This window comes from Cynocephalus volans, chromosome 1, assembly GCF_027409185.1.
Source record: "Cynocephalus volans isolate mCynVol1 chromosome 1, mCynVol1.pri, whole genome shotgun sequence".
NCBI lineage: Eukaryota > Metazoa > Chordata > Mammalia > Dermoptera > Cynocephalidae > Cynocephalus > Cynocephalus volans.
This window is the reverse complement of record NC_084460.1, coordinates 234776710-234799236: the sequence shown is the minus strand read 5'-3', so window position 1 is coordinate 234799236 and position 22527 is coordinate 234776710. Positions and strand designations below refer to the sequence as shown.

General features: G+C 34.7%; 1 protein-coding gene across 3 annotated transcripts in view; it reads left to right on the top strand.

Moving 5' to 3' along the window:
* The first annotated feature begins 2937 nt into the window (after window positions 1–2937).
* SCN9A (sodium voltage-gated channel alpha subunit 9) overlaps window positions 2938–22527 on the top strand; it is a 91579-nt gene continuing 71989 nt past the window's right edge. For 2 of the 3 annotated variants that reach the window (XM_063107207.1, XM_063107205.1), the window contains exons 1-10: window positions 2938–3195; window positions 5030–5148; window positions 5503–5592; window positions 6268–6396; window positions 7843–7934; window positions 8935–9147; window positions 17020–17083; window positions 18306–18447; window positions 20299–20505; window positions 22081–22368. In XM_063107207.1, the coding sequence (XP_062963277.1) occupies window positions 2938–3195; window positions 5030–5148; window positions 5503–5592; window positions 6268–6396; window positions 7843–7934; window positions 8935–9147; window positions 17020–17083; window positions 18306–18447; window positions 20299–20505; window positions 22081–22368 (1602 nt within the window). Of the gene's footprint in view, window positions 3196–5029; window positions 5149–5502; window positions 5593–6267; window positions 6397–7842; window positions 7935–8050; window positions 8143–8934; window positions 9148–17019; window positions 17084–18305; window positions 18448–20298; window positions 20506–22080; window positions 22369–22527 lie in introns of all 3 variants that reach the window. The other variant, XM_063107206.1, reaches the window with a different exon arrangement.

Here is a 22527-nt window from a genome sequence, read left to right as displayed (position 1 = left end):
TGGAGGCAGAAGTGGGAAAATATGATTTGCAACGTTGTTGAGTAGACAATCCTTGGGTTAATCAACTGGTTTTCCAATCTACTTACCGTGTGTGTCAACTCTATGACTTCACTGCTGGGAAGAAATATTTCTTTCTCTGTTCTTACCTTCTCAGATGAGTGTTCTAGGTTGTGGCTTCTGCTTTGATCTCCTCGCTAGGGTAATCCCATCCGTTATCTGTTCTTCAGATTTGTGAAAATTCTTTAGTGTCTTCTTCTCATTATCAGTCATGTCATAAAATTATTCCCTACTATACGTCTTTGTTTTTACTACAAAGGGAATTTGGAAGCCAAGGTATGATAAACATGTGGGATAAGACCATTGTCATGAATTGGAAGCTGACTTTGCTTTGACTGGAGAGATGTATGAAGAAAAAATAGATACATAGATAGACATATACATACGTATGTACATACATACATAACAGATAATAATGAGTTTAGAATAAATATTTATATATCTAATTTAACTGTATTTTGAATAATGCTGCTATGAACATTCATGTACATGTTTTTATGTGGACATATATTTTTAATTCTCTTGAATTTACACCTAGTAATGGAACTACTAAGTCATAGTTCACTGTTTATCTTTCATATTCATTTTACTTTTGAATGTGCACATGCAATATCCCTTATTTTTCACTACATTCTTTAAAAAAATTATCCTAACTATAGTTACCATCAAAATATATGTCTTTTTTTACCAGTGTTGAAATATAAAAATAATGTGGTAAATAATGTTAGTAAAATACTTAAAAACCAAGGACAAATCAGCAAACACAGTCATTTAACTATCCAAATTCTGTTCACAAGCATTAATAATATTAATTGGTTAGGGCCAGCAAAGTAGACTATCCTTGTACTTCTTTGTCCATAATTGTAAAATTCCATAATTCTGAGTCTATAAATAGACGTGTATTATTTCTGAATGTGCCACTGCATGACTTTCAATGTATTCTCTCCCATGTAACTTTGCTATATATCTACATACTATAAAAGGCTTTTAGTTCTCCATCTGTGCAAGTAAATAGAGAGACTGAAAAGACTCCAGTAATTTATATCAAAAATGCATGAAACTTTGTCCTTAAAGAGGTACTCACCACCTTCTCTCTCTGTTTTTACACCGGGGTAGGAAAAAATATTAGTTATTTATGTTAATTGTATTCTCCTTTAATACAATGAAACTGGTTTGTCTTTGCTGTATGATTTGGTGTGACTGGTATTCCTTCTTAGAATGTAAGTTCCTTAAAGACAAAAATTGTATTTTTCTCTTTTCTCTCCCAGCCCTAATTATCTATAGTAACATGCCCAGATTAAGTATTTAGTAAAAACATTTAAATTAAACATGGGTTAGAAGATTAAAAAAGAAATGCAATGATATATACTATGGCATATCAATTATGTGATAAACCATGGAGAGAGCATTTTCCCAAAAAGCTGAATTTGCTTTATGCATTCTAAAACACATCATCATGTCTCAAAATGATTGTTTTTTGTTATTTTTAATTGGTTTACTATCACCTTTTAAAATACATAGATTTTTTGATAATAGGCTTTTACTGTGCTCAAGTACCTTGACGGGAAAATTCATCCATTTTGTTCTAATTGAAATTTATTTTGTTTGACGTGGGAATAGAAGAAACCTGGAAAAGAATTAATTTCAGCAGCCACCCTCTTTTTCGCATCTCCACAACCCTGTCGTCTCTACTGTGATTTCCATAATTTTTATTTTTAGCATTGGAAAATAAAAGAGCAGAACATGGCTACTCTTAATTCATTCTCCCTCTGTGTGTGGTGATATCACTTAATATAAAAACTTTCAAACTGTTCACAGTGGACTGACCTACTGGAAATTGATATGTCCCAACTTCCAAGCAAACTTACTGCAAAAAGAAAGAATGAACACATTTTTATTTTATAATGAATGAGTTTTTAAGTTATTTTGACTTATTGAAATGAGTCTGTTATTTTTAGAATAAGAACTGCTACTTTTCATGCTCTTTTATTTAAAACATTCCCCCAAAAAACATATGTAGAAACTCAAGCTTCTATTTTTATTCATTTTTTCTGTACTTTTTGTGATGTTTTGTATTCACATGTATGTTAATTAGTACGGTCATGGTTTGAGTGCGTAACAGAGTGATTTTTTACTTTTTATATTGAATCCATCACAAACATTTTCTAAATTTCATTTCTTCTCTTTGTTCTTCCCAAAACATTTTTACAAGTTGGTTTTAATTCAAAATAGAAATACAAGGGGTCTTCAAAAAGTTTATGGAAAGATTCATATTATATTTTAATTCCACTTTTCAACAAACCCAGAGAGGGGCGCCACCAGGAGTAATATCGCAGAGACTTTGAAAAGAGAAAAGTTGACCAAAGGTGAATACAGATGAAACGTAAAGAGAATTTAGAAAAATTTGTTCAGAAAATCGTCAGTATTTTACGTTAAAGCTGTAAAGTGTTAAGTTCAAATTTTTAAATGAAGATGGTTAGAAGCCATGGAAAATAAATCCTGCCCATTGCCTGGTACATAGCAGTCCCTTTAAAAAATTAATAATAATTCTATGAACAGGGCTGGCCGGTTAGCTCAGCTGGTTAGAGCACAGTGTTATAACACCAAGGTCAAGGGTTTGGATCCCCATACTTGCCAGTTGCCAAAAAAGAAAAAAAAAAAAAAAAAGAAGAAGAAGAATTTTATGAACATAAAACCTCTTGTAGTTGACAGAAAAAAAAACCTGTGGGTTTTTTTGGGGGGGGGGTTTTGGGGGGGGTGTTTGTTATTATTATTTTTTTTAATGTGCTTTTCCTGGCAGCCATACATTTAAGTCTTTGTTTCCATCCAGGCCTCTTATGTAAGGCGTTAAAGGGGAAATAAAAGATACAGGATGAAAAGATGGCAATGTTGCCTCCCCCACGACCTCAGAGCTTTGTCCGCTTCACAAAACAGTCTCTCGCCCTCATTGAACAACGCATTGCTGAAGGAAAAACAAAGGAACCTAAAGAAGAAAAGAAAGACAGTGATGAGGAAGGCCCAAAGCCCAGCAGTGATTTGGAAGCTGGCAAACAGCTGCCCTTCATCTATGGAGACATTCCTCCAGATGTGGTCTCAGAGCCCCTCGAGGACCTAGACCCGTTCTACGCAGACAAAAAAGTAAGTTTATTGTGGCTTCAGTAGTGGGTTTCCATTGACTTCCTTCTGTACCAAAGATCTTTTAAATTGAGACGAAGTGGAATTTAGTGAATAACCACATCATGACCATAGATGGGGTATATTCAGAATATGTTCTTTTTCTAATTTTTCATTAAATCTGGTTCTGACATTGGCATACTACTTTTGATTTCTTTTATCTTTTAAAGTGTTTAGTGTAATGATCTGCCTTTTTGGACATGACAAACTGATCCCCCAAATTTCATAGTCCTACCTACTTTTCCTTCTTATAATTAACTCCTCCTATGTGTGTATAAACACAAAAATTCTTCAAAAGTTTTTAATGCAAATTAAAATTGCTAATTTAGATTTTAAAATATCAAACTGAGTCTTTTTTTTTTTTTAATTTTAAGTGCAAGATCTTGCCAAGGCTAGACAGTAATGTGATTTTCATGTTAGCTCAGAAGACTTCTGGTTAATGAAGTCTCCCTGTAATTCTGATAGACAAGTGGCCCTGTCCTCTCTTTACTCTCATACCCTTCTATTTGCATTTCTCTGTATTATACCTGTCATACCTGTCCTTATTTAAGAGTTACCGTGGGAAGTCTTATCACTTCTCTGGGAAGCTCCTTGAATAAAAAAAGTCACACCTCATTTATATTCAACTCCTTTCTTTGCCACCATAGTTACTCCCTATACAACCATAGAAAGAATGGATGAATAAGTTTTTAAAAGCACAGTGTTCTGAGATTTAAGAAAAAGATAGTTGTATTCAAGGACTAGGTACTAATTTTAAAACTAACTTTCCATGTAAAAATGAATTTTATGTTAAATTATGTTCAGATTTAACTCATATAGTGAAAGGGAAGAGGAAAATAAAAGGGCATCTGAGAATAATAGATTCTGGTTAATTTTCTTGAGAGAACATGTGCACCTTCAAGTAAAAAGCCAGATTCACGAACTTCTCTCCTCAATTTGGTGAAAAATGTATATCGCCAGAAGCCCACTTATAAACTTTTATAAAACTAGATTAAACAAAACAACAACAAAAAGACTAAGTTGATGTCTTCTGGATAACACATGATATTTGCCTGCCAACACTCAAAAAAGAAAACAGGGGTTTGAACTTGGTCTTTCTGATTTCCAAGACAATGCCTTAGGTTGTTTTAATGTTTTGTTGTTGCTGTTGTTTGTTTTTATTTCTTAACTAAATACCAAAGCCATGGAGAATGTCATTCATTATGCAATGGCTACAATAACATATTTTAAGAATGTTTGATTCTATTTATATTTTTTTTAATTACCATGATTAGTAGAAACAAGTTCATTATGTCTTTTATTTTAGCTATTATTAGTATTTCAACTAAAAGAGGAAATTGAACTGCGTGTTTGGAAGGATTCTTCCAACTCTGACATTCCTTAAATTTATGAAATTATTTTTGGAAAGAATGCGTATTTCATGTCATTTGCTGCTAACCATGACAATTGCCAGCAAGTATTAAAATTCTCAAGGTGTTAAGGTAAAAATCACTGATAGCTACAAGTGGTTACTCCTGAACGAATAAGAAAAAGAGAAGACAGTATTTCGGAAGCTCTAAGCAATACATGCTCTTAAATAGCTCAATTCATAATTTACTGGAAAGAAATGGACTTGGAGTTCACTGGCCAAGGTGACATTGATAGCTGCATTAAGGCATTGGAACCAAATTGCTTGTGTCTGATGGCAGTGTTTCTTTAATAAAACACTGCCCTGTAGAGATGAAATCTGCTGGTATTGATGTGCTAGACTGAAATTTTGTATTCTCAACTTTATATTGTTTTCTTTTTCTTCCTGCAGACTTTCATAGTATTAAACAAAGGGAAAGCAATCTTCCGTTTCAATGCCGCACCTGCTTTGTACATGCTATCTCCTTTCAGTCCTCTGAGAAGAATATCTATTAAGATTTTAGTACACTCATATCCTTTTCAAAACGTTTACTTACAATGGTACTTTAAAGTGTAGGTTTTGCTATTTTATTCAAATATAGATTTTAGTCCTTTTGCGCTTTGAAGGATTCTGGTTTTAGTGTATCAATTTCAATAGGATTTGGTGGAAGTCTCAGAGAAGGTTGGGAGAATGGCAATATTAGCATCTTAGTATATATTCATTTAATTTATTATTCTCTCGTTCAAAGAGACAAAAAAGTAGTTTCTATGCTCATTCAGAATTATTTTCCAGGGAGAAGTTGTTGTCATTTCAACAAGTATTATCTCCAGCTATTTAAAGGTCCTGTGGTGGGTGGTCTCTTATATTCCTTGATTCTAAGCTACCTTCTTCAGCATGCTTATCATGTGCACTATTCTGACGAACTGTATATTTATGACCCTGAGTACCCCTCCAGATTGGACCAAAAATGTAGAGTAAGTGGTTACAAGTACATTTTAATATAGTTTTAATATTATCATTTTCATCCTTTTCTTTTCCTGCCAGGAGGTTACTACATCTATAAAAATTGTGCTTATCTTCCCAAGTTATACAGTTGCTTTTCTTTTTCAGTTCTTTTCTTCTCTGTAGTATTAACCCACTAGCAGTAGATTAGAATAATTAGATGCTACTGTGTTTTTAGTTGCTGCTGTTTATTGGTTTTAGTTTTTTGTTTTTTTGATGGCTGGACAATACAGGGGTCAAACCCTGGAACTTGGTGTTATCAGCACTGTGTTCTAACCAGCTACTGTGTTTTCTAGATGCGTGAACTCATCAGAATCCCTGCCCTTTTCTTTAAAATGTTACATATCTCTTATTCTCGACTGTATTTTTGATAGAAACAAAGTAGGAATTTTCTAGGCAAATCTAATACCTATGTTCTTTATTTCAGATACCTTTCCTTTCTGGGAGTGTTTTTGATATGCACATTTTAAGATTTTCTGGAAAGACCTCTACTGTAGTTTATTCTAATACTTAGAGTGGGTTCATAAACCTACAGTCATTCTCCAATAGATACCTTCCTTGGGTTAATCAGAGAAAATAATTTATTAAGATTTACATGGTGCTTTATTCTCCTCATATCTAATATGCTCATGGATTCTTGTGTTTAGGTACACTTTTACTGGGATATATACTTTTGAATCACTTATAAAAATCCTTGCAAGAGGCTTCTGTGTAGGAGAATTCACTTTCCTTCGTGACCCATGGAACTGGCTGGATTTTGTCGTCATTGTTTTTGCGTAAGTACTTTCAGTTTTTTGAAATGGCAAATACATGAAAATCTCAGAATTGCGGTATTCTGTTAGGAACAAATCTTAGGGGTCTGATGTTTCCTGCCTGTAATAATTGCATTTAAAGGTAAATGAAATCATACTGGATTTTTCAGGAAGTATTTCCCACTCAAAGGTGTCTGACATCAAGACCGATCATTTTCCTCTGTGCTTAGCACTGGGATTGATAGTCTATGCAATACCAATTAGGTGACATTTTCTCTAGGTTCTTATTTAAAGGTAAATAAAACCTGTAAGATCACCAAAAAAAAAAAAAAAAAAAAAAAAAAATCTCAGTTCTTTAATTATACATACACTGCTCTTTTTGTTAACCTGCACTATTCAAGGGCTAATAAATGTATTAAAATATAAAGTAAATATTTTTACAAGAGTTGTCACTGCTTACTAAAACTAATGGTAATTCATTGTATATGCATTACATATGCATCCAGTTTATTTTCAATGGAAAATATTACAATAAAATATAATTTTAATTCATTCACATCAGTACTCTTTTTCCCAAATGTATTTGCCACAAGCATTTATTTTTTTTAACCTTAAACTGAGCTATGATATTTTTCCTTTATCACTTTGAATTATAAAGGTAATTTATATTCATTGGAGCCATGTAGACGATTCAGAAGGGTCTTAAGAATTCTAGTTTCCGATTCCCTTACCCCACCTCCTTGTCCATCAGGCTCCCTCCTTTTGAGGTCATATATGATGCTGCAGTTCCATCTGCTGTCTGCTAATAAGAAAACATGGTGTTAAAGAAGACTACCTCTTCTCGTGGGACTCCTTTTTCTATTAATACAATTATCACATAATAAATCTCACCCTTTTAAAGTATACGATTCGATATTTTTTAGTACATTCACAAAGATGTGCAACCATCACAGCTATCTAACTTGAGAACATTTTCATTACCCCCAAAAGAAACTCCATACCTATTAGTGGTCACTTCCATTCCATCCACCCCAGCCCCTTAGAAACCACTCATTTACATTTTATCTCTATAGATTTGCCTAATTTGGATGTTTCGTATGAATGGAATCATACAGTATGCAGCCTTGTGTGTCTGGTTTCTTTCACTTAACATACTGTTCTCAATGTTTTATAAGAAATTAAAAATCTACATTACCGTAATATTGAGGGTCTAATAATTGAAGAATTTAATTGTTATTTAGGCATTTAAGTGTATGAAACCACATCAATAATGTAATATTTGTATTTTTTTTGCATCAAATGAATTAAATAAAAGTAAATTAGGTTAAATTAGTTATGATAGGAAAAAAGACTTGCAGAACTATACATTTAAAAAAGAAGTTCCAAACATAGAAAATAACTTGACTAAAGGCATGGGTAAGTATCATAGATTCTATCTAAATTCTGAATAACTCTGATTTAATTCTACAGGTATTTAACAGAATTTGTAAACCTAGGCAATGTTTCAGCTCTTCGAACTTTCAGAGTATTGAGAGCTTTGAAAACTATTTCTGTAATTCCAGGTAAGAAGTAATTGGTGCGAAGCTTTAGGCCACTCATAACTCCAGCTATTTGGGAGTTGTTCTTTGTGTGTGTGTGTGTGTTGTCACTGTGTTTGTATATAAACTCCCTATTACAGATATGTGACAGAGTTTGTGGACCTGGGCAATGTCTCAGCGTTGAGAACATTCAGAGTTCTCCGAGCATTGAAAACAATTTCAGTTATTCCAGGTGAGAGGGGTTAAACACCAGGGCTGACTTTGATCTTTTGGAGGAAAGGTTAAAAAAACCTTTCTCATATACAATTTTATGATTAAATTTGGTTCCTTCTGTTTTTCATAATTGTTACTAAAAATCAGCCTTTGAGTTTAATCAACTGCATGGGTCTTGGAGGATGAAGATGACCAGCTGGCTCATATCTCAACTTGAAAATTTCTCTCCTGTAAAGGACTCATTTTTCATTTGCTTATACAGGAAGGAAAGTTTCAATTCATTTGAATTGCTTTTTATACAGTTAAGAAAAAGAGATAATAAATATGAGCATGGGGGTATTGCATGACACATTGTTTTTTATCTTTCCTCAACAAACCATTTCTTAACAGAAAACTAGTTCATTATAAGTTGTCATTATGTGCTGCAATTCAAATCTCATATTTGTTTTGGTGCTGTTACAGAGAGATGGTTTGTTTGACAAGCATTTACTGATTCTGAACTTACAAAATTTATTTTTACAAGTAAGTGGATATGGTTTGAGCAATCAAATTATTTATTTTGACAACTTGAGTATTCTTTGGGAATATTTTACTATTTTTAATCATTTGCTATAATGTATAGGAAAAAAATGCATATAAAATGGCAAATCCAAACCTTTTGAGCTAGTAGGCTTTTTTTGAAATTAGGTTACTTAAGGTCATTGATTTGATATAATGCATGCATTTCTAGGAAAGCTTGCGTTTTGTTTTTGTTTCTTATTCAGAGGCTTTATGTCATTATGAATTCTTTCCCCCCATGCCCCTTTTTCAGGCCTGAAGACCATTGTGGGAGCCCTGATCCAGTCAGTGAAGAAGCTCTCTGATGTCATGATCCTGACTGTGTTCTGTTTGAGTGTGTTTGCTCTAATAGGACTACAGCTGTTCATGGGCAACCTGAAGCATAAATGTTTTCGGAATTCACTTGAAAATAATGAAACATTACAAAGCATAATAGAGACCCTTGAGACTGAAGAAGACCATAGAAGTAAGAATGTCCCTGCATTTTTTTAAATTGTTTATGAATGTTCATGGGATACAAAGCTGACTATCACCATCTGTGCCGAAGATGTGATGGTCAGATCAATAGTATCAGCATTCCCATTACCACAGATTCCAAATTCTGATTATTCCCCATGTCCACCACCCAATTAATCCCCAACCCCCTCCCCCCACTCTCCCACCACCCTATGTATGCTCTCTCCTTCTGCGAGAACAATGCAGCATTGTGGTCTTTCTTTCCTTCCTTCTTTCTCTCTTAGCTCCCACTTATAAGTGGTGTTTTTCCCTCTGTGCCTTGCTTATTTCAGTCAACATAATTTTCTCCAACCTCATCCATGTTGCAGCAAATGGCAGAATTTTATTCTTTCTTATGGAAAAGTAGTATTCCATGGTATATATATACCACATTTTCCTTATCCAGTTGTCCGTCGGTGGACATTTAGGTTGTTTCCATATCTTGGCTATCGTAAATAGAGCTGTGATGAACATGGGAGTGCAGGTATCCTTTCAACATTGTGATTTCCATTCCTTTGAGTGCATACCTAGATGTGGGATTGCCAAGTTGTATGGTAGATCTATCTGTAGTTATTTAAGAAGCCTCCATACAGTTTTCCATAGTGGTTGTACTAATTTTCAGTCACACCAACAGTGTAGGAGTGTTCACCTCTCTCCATCTCCTTGCCAGCATTTGTTATTCTCCATCTTTTTTATTATAGCCAGTCTAACTGGGATGAGGTCATATCTCAATGTGGTTTTAATTTGCATTTCCCTGATTATTAGTGAAGTTGAGCATTTTTTTAAGAGCCTATTAGCCATTTGTATGTCTTCCTTCAAAAAATGTCTATTCAGCTCCTTTGTTAATTTCTAAATTGGGTTATTTGTTTTTTTAACTGTGTGGTTGCTTGAGTTCCTTGTATATTTTGGATATTATCTTCTCAGATATGTAGTTTGAAAATATTTTCTCCCATTCTGTAGGTTGTCAGTTCACTATGTTGTTTTCTTTGCTGTGCAGAAGCTTTTTAGTCTGATATAATCCCATTTGTTTATTTTTTTCTTTTGTTTCTTGTGCTTTAGGGCTCTTGTTCATAAAGTCTTTGCTCAGTCCAACTTCCTGAAGTGTTTCCCTTATATTTTCCCTTAGACGTTTTACAGTTTCAGGTCTCATACTTAAGTCTTTAATCCATTTTGAGTTGATTTTGGTATATGGTGAGAGGTGCAGGTCTAGTTTCATTCTTCTGCATATGGATGTCCAGTTTCCCCAGCACTATTTATTGAAGAGGCAGTCTTTTCCCCAGTGTATATTTTTGTTGCCTTTCTCAAATACAAGTTGGCTGTAAGTCTGTGGGTTGATTTCTGGGTTCTGTATTCCAAAACGGAGGCCATTCTCCCAAACTCATTCTATGAGTCCAGTACTACCTTGATACCAAAACCAGACAAAGATACAACAATAAAAGAAAATTACAGACCAATATCTGATGAACATAGGCATAAAAATCTTCAATAAAATACTAGTAATCAGAATACATCAACACAGCAAAAAAAGTTATACACCATGATCAAGTGGGACTCATCTCAGTGATGCAAGGATGTTTCAACAAATGCAGGTCAATAAATGTCATATACCACATCAACAAAATCAAGGACAAAACCATATGATTATTTCAGTAGATGCAGAAAAAGCATATGACAAAATTCACCATCACTTTATGATAAAGACTTTCAGCAAATTAGGTATAGAAGGAAAGTATCTCAAAACAATAAAAGCCATCTACAACAAGCCCACTGCCAATTTCATCCTGAATGGGGAAAAACTGAAGGCTTAAGAACAGGAATAAGACAAGGATGCCCACTTTCATCACTCCTATTTAACATAGTACTGGAGGTACTAGCCAGAGCAATCAGGCAGGAGAAAGAAAAAAAGGGCATCCAGATTGGAAAAGATGAAGGCAAACTGTCCGTATTTGCAGATGACATGGTTCTATACATAGAAGACCTAAAGACTCTATCAGAAAACTCTCAGAGCTGATTAATAGTTTCAGTAAGGTTGCAGGACACAAATTCAACACCCCAAAATCAGTTGTATTTATAGTCTTCAATAATAAACTAACAGAAAGAGAAATCAAGAAAGTAAGCCCATTTACAATTGTCACACACACACAAAAAAACCTAGGAATCAATTTCACCAAGGAGGTAAAAGACTTCTACAAATGAGAACTACAGATCACTACTGAAAGATATTAAAGGATACACAACAACATGGAAAGATATTCCATACTTTTGGACTGGAAGAATTAACATTGTAAAATGTCCATACTACCCAAAGTGATCTACAGATTCAGTGTAATCCTCATCAAAATACTAATGACATTCTTCAAAGAACCAGAAAAAAACTATCGTAACATTCATATGGAACAACAAAAGACCCTGCAATTGTTAATAGGTTGAAATAATGCCAAAAGCATCACTCTCTTTTAACAATGGAATGTTGCTTTCAATTTCATTATTTTAAAGCTACTCAGATATATAGAAAGTTGCTACACTAAGCTTTCTAGCAGTACTGGCAAAAGGAATGTGGGATAGTTCTATTTCCTGTAAGATTAAAAAAGAATTAATTTACTCTGGAGAAATAAATGTAGCTATGATTTAATATTGAACATTATATTTAACTATATGATATATGTATAGTTTATTATGTAATACATACTTACATTTATTATATAATGTGGTATACTTGTATGATAATATAGTTATATTTTTGTGTTTATTAGATTATATTTATAACTAAAATACATCTTATATTAATCATGATATAATGATAATATCAATTATGAAACATTAATATGTAGTATTTCTAAATATTTATATAAAACAAAACAGTTTGCTCATATTTGTCAGCACCATCCTCATAATTAAAGATGAGTTTCACAGCTGCTTCAATGGCTTTCCTCGATATAGGCTGTTGGCATCACACCAAAGTTTAATTTTGTAGTTAGTTCTGTAGGAACCACGTGAGATGATCTGTACACACAGTCTCAGAAGACTGCTTAATTCAGAAGTATAATTTAAAGTATCTCACATAAACATGAACTGCATGTTCTCTAAACAATTATCCCCTAGCACAGTGTCTCTTGGTGGAGCTGTTGATGAATATTGGGTGAAAATGAGATCAAGATTGTACTTTCTGTCTAACACCTTGAATGTGTTTGTAAAATGTTGCCCACATGAATGCATAAACCTTAATAGAAAATTTGATCCAGGGTGAGGTGGAAATCAAGAACCTTTCAAATATGCGTGCTTTTGTTAGATGGAGATCTGAGAGGAAAGGTAAGGATTCTACTTGGATAATAAAGAGAATTATACATTGTTTTTAAAATTTGATTAAATATGTCCTTTCCCACTCACTGGGGAAGATAAAATAAACCTCAGGGGCTGAGAGAGTGACTAAACAAGAAGATCTCTTCAAGAGGGTGGCATTTAAATAGAGATAATAAGAAGCCATAAAATAATGTAAGTGTGGATGTAAGTATGTGTAATGGGGGTGCTACTTCAATAAGAAGAGACAGCCTGTGCAATGGCCCTGAAACAAGAAAGAGTGTTATATGTTTAAAGAATGGAAAAATAGCAGTGTTGTCACACTTTAGCAAGGGAGAAGCAGAATGGCAACAGAGAAAACAGAAGGAAAAGGCAGGGGTCATATCATGCAGGATGTTTTAGCCCATGGAAAGTGGTTTGTTTTTTATTTTAAATGCAGTGGTTCTCATCACCATATATGCCATATAGACAATTGATTGGGCAAGTGTGGATTGGAGTAAGGGAGACCACTGAAGAGGTTGTTTCCATCATCCAGGCAAGATGGAGGGGAGAGGCTTTGTCTAGAGTGCTGGCAGGGAAGTGGAGAGAAGTATGAGCTCAAGACAAAATCTGTAGAACTTGCTGATGGATTAGAGAAGAGAGGAAGACTTGAGGATGTCTTGTCAGTTTGGGCTGCAATAACTGGATGGGTAGCAATGGTCAGTGAGGGAAATGTGGACAGGTTTATAGAGGAAAGTCACTATTAGGTAGCTAAAGTTGAGATGTTTTTGAGATATAAAGTAGACAATTGAAGACTTAAGTATAGAGATCAGAGGAACTGCCTTGTTCGGAGATATAAATTCCAAGTGATCCTCAAAAAGAAAGTACACACACACACACACACACACACACATTCTTCTGAACATCCCTGATGTTAATAAGCAGGTAGAAGATGGGCAACCTGGTGTTTAAAGTAATATGGTGTTTAGAAGATGCTCAACTCCACAACCATAATATCTAGAATTCAGGTAGAAAGGAAGACCCAGAAAAGGACACAGAGAAGGAGCCTCTGGTAAAGTAAGAAGCAAATGAAGATAAAAATAACAAATCGGAGAGAAGAAAGTATATTTTGAAAAAGGCTGTGTTTGTGTAGAATGATGCTGCAAGGTCAAGATTTAAGGATGATGAAGATAGAAAAATATGCATGAGCATAAACAACGTGGAAGTCACCAGAAAATTTTATGAGAAAATTTTGGGGAGTGATAGGGGCACAAGGTCAGACTAAGGTAGTTACAGGGGTGAATAAGAGATTGGAAAGAAGAGATGGTAATATTTGTAGACAGTTATTCCTGGAAATTTGGCTGTAAAGGGAGCAGAATAATGGCTGGCATTTTTTATTTTTTTTTTAGAGATTGGTTTTGATAGCGACATTTTTCTAGTGATAGATATGAATTAGTAGCAATATATGAACAAATTCAGGAAAGAGAGAGAAGTCAAGTCCTTGAGAAAGTGAAACAGCAAAGGGGAAAGACATTTCCATTGAAGCAGAAGGAAAGATGGAGGAGTAGACTGCAGAGTTATCAAAAGATTAAGTTCAAACCCACCGGCTTTTATTTCCTCAGAGAAGTGTAAGATGGGATCATTGGCTAAGAACACAAGTATGAAAGGGGAAATTCTAATGCACTATATAGCTATCTTAGGGAATGGGAAATTGAGTTTCTTTTGAGTGTCAATTTGATGTTAGAGATTATTTACTTAAAATGTAACCATTCATTTGGTTGTGAGAGTTTCTCCTCCAACATTCAGCCATTTGGGAGCAAGCACAGAAAAGTTGGAGGCTAGATTATATACAGGTTGGGGGTCTGCCAGGTTAGTAGATAAGCAGAGAGATGCATAGAAGTTGAGGAAATTGGAAGGAAATGATGGTAATGAGTGCCCATGGATTTAAGATGGACAAAGAAAGCAGCGAATCCAGTAGTTGTGGATAGATCATGAAAAAGTGGTGAGGTAAATGAATTGGCATTCTTGTGGAAATCCAAGAATTATAATGGTAGAGGGAACCTACATAGGGGGGTCCTATAGCAAAGCCCATTCAGAGGTGTTTTTCAAAATTCATGATCAAATAAATGAACTCACTGTCCAGCTTCCTGTTTAAAAAAATATAATTTAATGTCTGTTGCTTAGAAATTATTGGGAAGTGTTCTACAAGACCAGAATGAGCTACTCACATTGCTTCAACCTTTCATCATTCTTGCACTGAATTCAATTATGGTAGCCTGGCAGTGTGCTCGTACGGTTAGCTCGAGAGCCCATTCTTATAACATAGAACCTCGATGATTGATAAACATAAACCAGTGTTATTTTACAGAATAACTCTAAAGTTATCCTACCTTAATGAAATATTTTGGGGGTTTATGTATGAAAAATTGCATCTAAGGCTCCCCCATCCTCACTCCGCCATGACCATCCTTCCTGAGGAATAGGAGTTTTTAGAAAAAAAGGCTGTAAATGCACATTCTCACCCGAATTTCTACCTCATACTAAGAGGCTTCATTGTTTTATTTGTATCTTCTAGGTAAGACAAAATGATGATGTGTAAGTCAGTCAGTGAGTCTTACCTGAAATTGGTTAGTAGTTTAATAATAATAGCTCCCATCTTTGAGCAGCCAATACAGAATCTGTGGATCACTATATGAAGTGTTTTACATACTATTTATACTGTATGTCCTATTTATACTGTGCAGTAACTCTATAAAGTAGGTATTCTTATCTACATTTTACAGACATAGTGGCTAAGGCTTAAACACTTAAAGAAAATTCACCTACATAGGAAGGATTAGAAGCAACATTTAAATCCAAAAATAGATAACTTCAAAGTCTTTCTTCTCCCATTCCTCCAAACTCTTCTAATAGTCACATTTTTTTCTTTGACTTGAGTCAAATAGAAGTTGAACCCTTATTAAAAAGAATGGATATTTGGGAGAGGTGACAAAAGCTTTTTTGTCATTTACTATGCAGGGTTAGATCTGCCCCCAGTCTTAGGAATAAGCCTTAATAGTGAATGATGGAAGAGATTGAGACCCTTCACCACTGAAAATGTGCACAAAGGGTGCCATGAAAGGTGAAAAGTGAAAAGTATGCATTTATTTCAATGTCATATCTTCAACACCTGGAACTTGGGTAGGTCCTAAATAAATAACGATTGGTGAACGAACAATGAAGGAATTTTGGAACACAAATTTTATTCATTTATAGTGCTGACTTACTGACTCCTTTGTGTCTTCTGGAATACTTCGGAATTTTGTCAGGGGCTCCCTTTCTTCTCTCCCTTCTACCCACCCCCTGCCTTCCTTTCTTTTTTCTTCCTTTCCCTCCCCTATCTACACTTTCTCTCTGGGTGAATTCGTCAAGTCCCATGGCTTTGAAAACCATCTGTCTGATAATAACTCCCATCTTTGTATCCCCATCCTTGTTAGATCTGCTGACCTCTGGGGCCTCATATCAGTCCAACTGCCTACTTGAAAAATATAGTTTAATACCTAATAATCATGTCAAATTAAGCATGGCTAGGACACAGCTGTTGGTTTTTCTCCAGGCCTGTTCTCCCGTCTTCCTCATCTCAGTAACTGGCACCACCATCTCCCCAGTTGCATTGTCCTTGTGTCCTCTCCCTTGCATACACCCCACATGCCCTCATCAGCAATTCCTGTCTCTACTTCCATCCCCTTCTCTCCATATCCACAGTGATTCTCTACGTTGTATCCATACCACTTCTCACTATAGTCACTTGACTGGTCTTGCCGCTTCCCACTTATTCTTCTATAGTTTACTGCCTACAAAGCAACCACAGTGACCTTTAAAATTGCTAATGGTACTTCATATCACCACTTCCTACTTCTATTTCTTCTAATCATACGTAAAATCCAAACTCCTTTCTGTAATATGCACAGTCCTGCATGATCTGGTGCCTGCCTACCTTTGCCACCACAATCCTCCCTACTTGCCACGCTGTGGCCAGGCTGGCCATCTTGCCAGTTCTTCCACACACCAGCTTCATCTCTGCCTTAGGGCCTTTGCTCTTGCTTTTCCATCTGCTCAAGTATTTCTTCACTAGGGACTTTACATGGCTGGCTTCTTTTTCACATTTAAGACCCAGTTCAAATGCCATATCCTTAGAAAGGCCTTCCCTGACCATAGCTTATCATGTTGTCTTAATTTTCTTTAGAGCATTGTCACTATCTGAAAACACCTTGTACTTTTATTCACTTACTTGCTAAGTGTCTTTCTCCACCCCAACCTCCACTCTCACCTAGACATAAAGGAAACTCAGCACAACTAGTGATCTTGTTTATTACATTTATCATTATATTTACCACCTGGTTCATAAAAGGTTATCAATAAATATTTGAAGGAGAATATATGAGAATGTAATAAATAAATGGATGCATATTGCCTGGGAACAGGCCTGAATGTGTGTATATATGTCGGTATTCATTAACTTACCTGCTATATCACTCTTAAAGCTTACATTCTGTAATTTTACATTGTTCAAATTCTTCCTAAACAGGATATTTTTATTACTTGGAGGGATCCAAAGATGCTCTCCTATGTGGTTTCAGCACAGATTCAGGGTATGTAATATTTGTTTTGTTTTTAGTCTAAAGGCTGCAAAAGAAGGAAAAACATGCCCAATCACTTTTCTAATTAGAACCTTGGATTCTAAATTTTTTCCATGTATTTCATGGCACTATGTGACTCATTCTGTCCCACAGCGAATCCAGACTATAAAATGTTCACAGTTAAGGAAGACTTTGAGGTAGGGCTTGAATTAAAACAAGATATAGGTCATATAAATCTCAAGAAAAATTATTTCCAGAACCCCCTCTCCCCAAAAGTTGGTTGGACAGTTTCAAGCCTTTTCTCTTTATGGTAGGTAAAGTGACAAAATCAATTTTTCTTTGCATCCCCAAGGTCTACCCATTCTCCAATTAAATGTGACTCATAGATAATTGAGTGTAGTGTTCTGGCCACTCCAAATGAGAGGATACCATGAACTTGGCTGAAATTATTTTAAGAACGTCTTGTTTATGCAGATATCTGTCTTGCTGTTTCCCGCATACACCAGCTTCATTTTGCAGCAGGGCAGTTGCTCTTGCTCTTCTTCTGTCCATATGTCTCTGCATCTGGCTCTATGTACACTGGGAACACAGACATAAACAAGATAAGGCTGCTGCTCCCCAAAGAATCTCACAACACTGTATTTATGTAATGGCATCATGGAAAGACATCCAACCTCTTTTAGGAAGAGAAAAGTTGTAAAGCTACAAATCTTTATGAACTTACACAATTGCGATGTTTTGACTACTCTTAATTCTAATTCATTCCAAGAATAATATGGGGAGAAACAGTTTTGGCAGAGGCCTACATATTAATCCTTATTGATCCAAGAACTATAATTAACGTCTGGTGAAGGTTTCCAAGTTCTGATGATGCTGATGTTAACAGCCATTTATTAAATGCTTTCTATGTGCAGGAAGTAGGTTAAGTAATTTGAACACATTATCTTATTTAAACTTAGTATCAATCTTATCCTTTTCAGGTAGGTGTTATCCTGTTTTCACAGAAAGAAGGAACTGTGCTTTGGAGAATTTAAGTAATTCGACAAAGCCACCAACTAGTAAATAGTAGGATGGGATTCAAACCCAGTTTGTTCTGACTCCAAATCATGTGTTCTTAATCAATATTCAATATTGTTCCCCTATAAAAGGAACCTTGAATTCATAACTTTTCTCTAGTGTTCTTTAGCTTCTGTCTTGAAGACACTCTAATCTGCAATGTTCTTTTCATTTGTAGTCAGTGCCCTGAAGGGTACACCTGTGTGAAAGCTGGCAGAAACCCTGATTATGGCTACACGAGCTTTGACACTTTCAGTTGGGCCTTCTTAGCCTTGTTTCGGCTAATGACCCAGGATTACTGGGAAAACCTTTACCAACAGGTGAGTGCCAAGAGAAACATGCATTGCATTTTAAAATGATGTAAAAACTTGATATATGTTGTTTACCAGCTTTATAATCTGAGGTTTTTTATTCAGTTGAGAATGGAGGAAATTCTATTGTCTTATTACTAAAATTAGAAATGTTTTACTCCCAGCACTGTTAGAGTGGGTAATTCTTCAATCATAAATAATTTATCATTTTTCATCATATTTGATCTCTAGATCTTTCCCCTTCCTCAAAATATCATCCCATGGGGTCTTAGGAGTAGAGCAGAAGATATACTGGAATGTTCTCTGGAGCCACTCTTGCACACACATGGCTTTCCACGTGTGCTTGGGGTGTCCTGAACACACCAGGCTGTCCTATGCTCATGTGCTCACCATGTTTTATTCTTGAACTCCTATTTACAGTTAAAGGCTTAATTCACTTCCCTATGTTTTCCTCTGCCAAATCAATTGTTTCCTCCTCTGGATTTCCATAGCCTTCTGCATAGTCTTCATTTTATAGCATTGACGTCTTGTACTGGAATTGTTCATTCACATGCCATCTCCTCTAACTTGAATGTGAACATCTTGGGGATGTGGCTCTATATATTTATTTGTATATTCTTAGCACTCAACCCCAAAAGGAAGGAGACCAAAATAGTTATTCTGTATTATAAGTAACAATGAATCACTTTTCTCAGAATTGCAATAGATTCTTCTTTGGCCTGTTTCATATTTACCTAATTTTTGAGAATATTATAAATGAATATAGAAATTATGTAAAAATGTACTCCACAGGAAAAAAAAGAATGAGAATGATATTTAAATATGCAGAAAGAGGTCATCCTTACTCAAAATTAAAGAAATGCAAATTAAAACAATAGTAACATATAATTTTTCACTTTTCAGAGTGACAAAAATGAAAAAGTTTAAAAAACAGATCAAAAGAGAGACATTGTCTGACTGAGGTATAGGGAAGCAGGCTTTCTTATTGCTGGTAAATACTGGAGAGGAACATGGGAATTTATATAAAAATTAAAATGAACATTCCCATTGACCTAAAAATTTCATTATTCAGAATTTATCCAAGAGAAGAAATTAGTAACAATGATAACTGATAAAAAAGGGACTAGAGTAACTAAGCATCATAGGTAGGAGAAAGAAAGAGACTTATTTTTCCTTTAATGTCCATTTGTACTATTTTGAGTTAATTTAAAAATGCAATGTATGATAAAAGTATGTTGCATTTTTAAATTATTAATAAAAATGTTAGCTAAAAAAGAAATATTTATCGGTCCTGGCCAGTTAGCTCAGTTGGGTAGAGTATGATGCACATAACACCAAGGTTCAGGGTTCGATCCCTGAATCAGCCAGCTACCTAAATAAATAAATAAATATGAAATGAATAGATAAATTCATTCAGTAAAGCTATTTGCCTTGTGTAACATTAAACTCTATTGTGAACTTCATTTTAAAGAAAGATAGAATTTTAACAATAAAGGGGGCTATAGATATTAACTGTTTCTGAAATTTGAAAGTGCGCAAAGGAGCAAGTTTGATGAGTAATTTTTATACTGTGGGAAAGAAAAATGCAGGATTTTTTTATTATTATACTTAATCACAATCAAGAATCATACCTAACTTTAGTACAGGTTTATTAGATTGTGAAATCCTTTGTAATAAAAATGTGTTTATTTTAATACTGATTTTCCATGAAGATATAATTTCATTCCTTTATACTTTTTGATAATGTGAGATTATACAAAATTGCCAAATTTACCCATGACTAATATACCATTTAAGTTTAAATAATTTACTAAAGAAAACCTTTGTATTATTGAAATAACAATTTTCATTTTTCTCTAGACGCTACGTGCTGCTGGCAAAACCTACATGATCTTCTTTGTTGTGGTGATTTTCCTGGGCTCCTTTTACCTAATTAACTTGATCTTGGCTGTGGTTGCCATGGCCTATGAAGAACAGAACCAGGCAAACATTGAAGAAGCTAGACAGAAAGAATTAGAATTCCAACAGATGTTAGAACAACTTAAAAAAGAGCAAGAAGAAGCTGAGGTATTTTTATCTGTTTTTAAATTCTTTCTTGAAGTGGAAATGCGATAGGTAAGAAGGTCTGTGCTCAGCCTTCCCCAGGTAGATTTTCCTTAATGAATTTTTGTGTAAAAACTGCATTCTTATTTGTAGTGTGAGTTAAGAAACCAGTTCTTGACTGAGCTAGATTTGACTCCTTCCCCATAATCAGCTCATTACTGCATGAAAGATGTTCTAAGGCTGTTCTTCCTTAAACTGTTACACACAAGTGTATGCAAAATCCCAGAATATATATGATAATATTTCTCCATAGTAACACAAAGGTTTATAGAAAATTAGTTTAATGCTAAAGTTAACAGATACTTTAGGTTTATAGAAAATTACGTTAATGCTAAAGTTAACAGATACTATGTGCGGTAGACAGCAAATTGTGCATCAATTTTTGTTAATGTTGCAAGGATTTTAAAGATAAACATGAGATGTTAAGAAAGTCATATTTATGGTTGTAGCCACTTTAGGCTAAATCACAGATCCTTGAGAATTCCTCCTTAATCCTCTCTCCAAAGGGGTACTTCAGTGGAAAAGCTTGAAAAGACTTGTACTAAAAGAAATGTAATTTCAAATATACTGCAAGAATCTTAAAACTTGTTAGATGGTTTGACCTAGTTAAATCTCTTCAAGGAATCTAATGTATTATGGGAGAGTAAAATCTCTAATGAAGAGAAACTTTGATGCACGAAGATGTTCGGTGTGACATTTTAAGAATATTGAAATTAAGAAAACACATTTAAATTTTGAAAAATTAGAAAATGTCTAAGAGAATTATGATGTTTATCTTAGAGTATTATTCAGCCATAAAACTAAATGTTTTAAGAAAATTATGTCATGAGTAAAAAGCTGTTAAAATAATGATCAATTAAATAGTAGGATACAATCACCATTTAAAAGTTATACATATTTATAAATACTAGAAGAAATATTAACACCAATTATTTTGGGGGGTGCACAAGGATACTTCAAAATATTTGTGGAAAAATGGAATTAAAAGATAATATGAATCTTTTCATGGTACTAGGTTATTTTAAGTACTACCAGGGGAACCTCTTAAAGTTTCTTTCAGGATAATAATAATTATCGACTTACCATTTTCTTGATATATTATTTTTCAATCTTTCATTTTAGTTTTCAGATAATTCAATCTTCATTAAACTATAGAGTGCCTGATTGTATTGAAAATATTGAGTGAATTACCTGGCATACAAATTATCCTATTATATGGTTTATGTGAGTTTTATGTTCCAGGATTATCTAGCAAAACTTTAACATATAATATTTAAATTTGCCTTACTATAAACAAATTAATAACATGTAATAGTTTAATTTCAAACTACAATGGAGCTTTATTACAACGCGGGAGAAGCAGCAAATTTATGCTTTGCAAGCCTTCTGGTCATAGTGCAAAGAACACTGTATCACTTCATGTACAGGGACATGATTATATGAGCTGTGTAACTAAATTGATGAGAGAGAGGTGCCCTATAACAGGGTTTCCCAGAATTTGGAAATGACTCACATATGTGTAATGTCTTGGCCCAACAGGCAATAGCCGTGGCGGTAGCTGAACATACAAGTATTGGGAGAAGCAGAATTATGGGCCTCTCAGAGAGTTCTTCTGAAACATCCAAACTGAGCTCAAAAAGTGCGAAAGAAAGAAGAAACAGAAGGAAGAAAAAGAATCAAAAGAAGCTCTCCAGTGGGGAAGAAAAGGGTGATGATGAGAAATTGTCCAAATCAGAATCAGAGGAGAGCATCAGGAGAAAAAGTTTCTACCTTGGTGTTGAAGGGCATGGGCGAGCACGTGAAAAGAGATTGTCTACCCCTAATCAGGTACCACCATAACTGTGAAATGCCTGTCATCAGACAAGATAGAGAGCAAAGTGTTTTATTCTGGAGTAAGGGGCCTCAGGAGAGGATGGGGGTGAGTGACTTCATTGGTATAGTTTTAGGCAAAATCCTATCTATTGCTGGGGATTTGGAGAAAGAAGA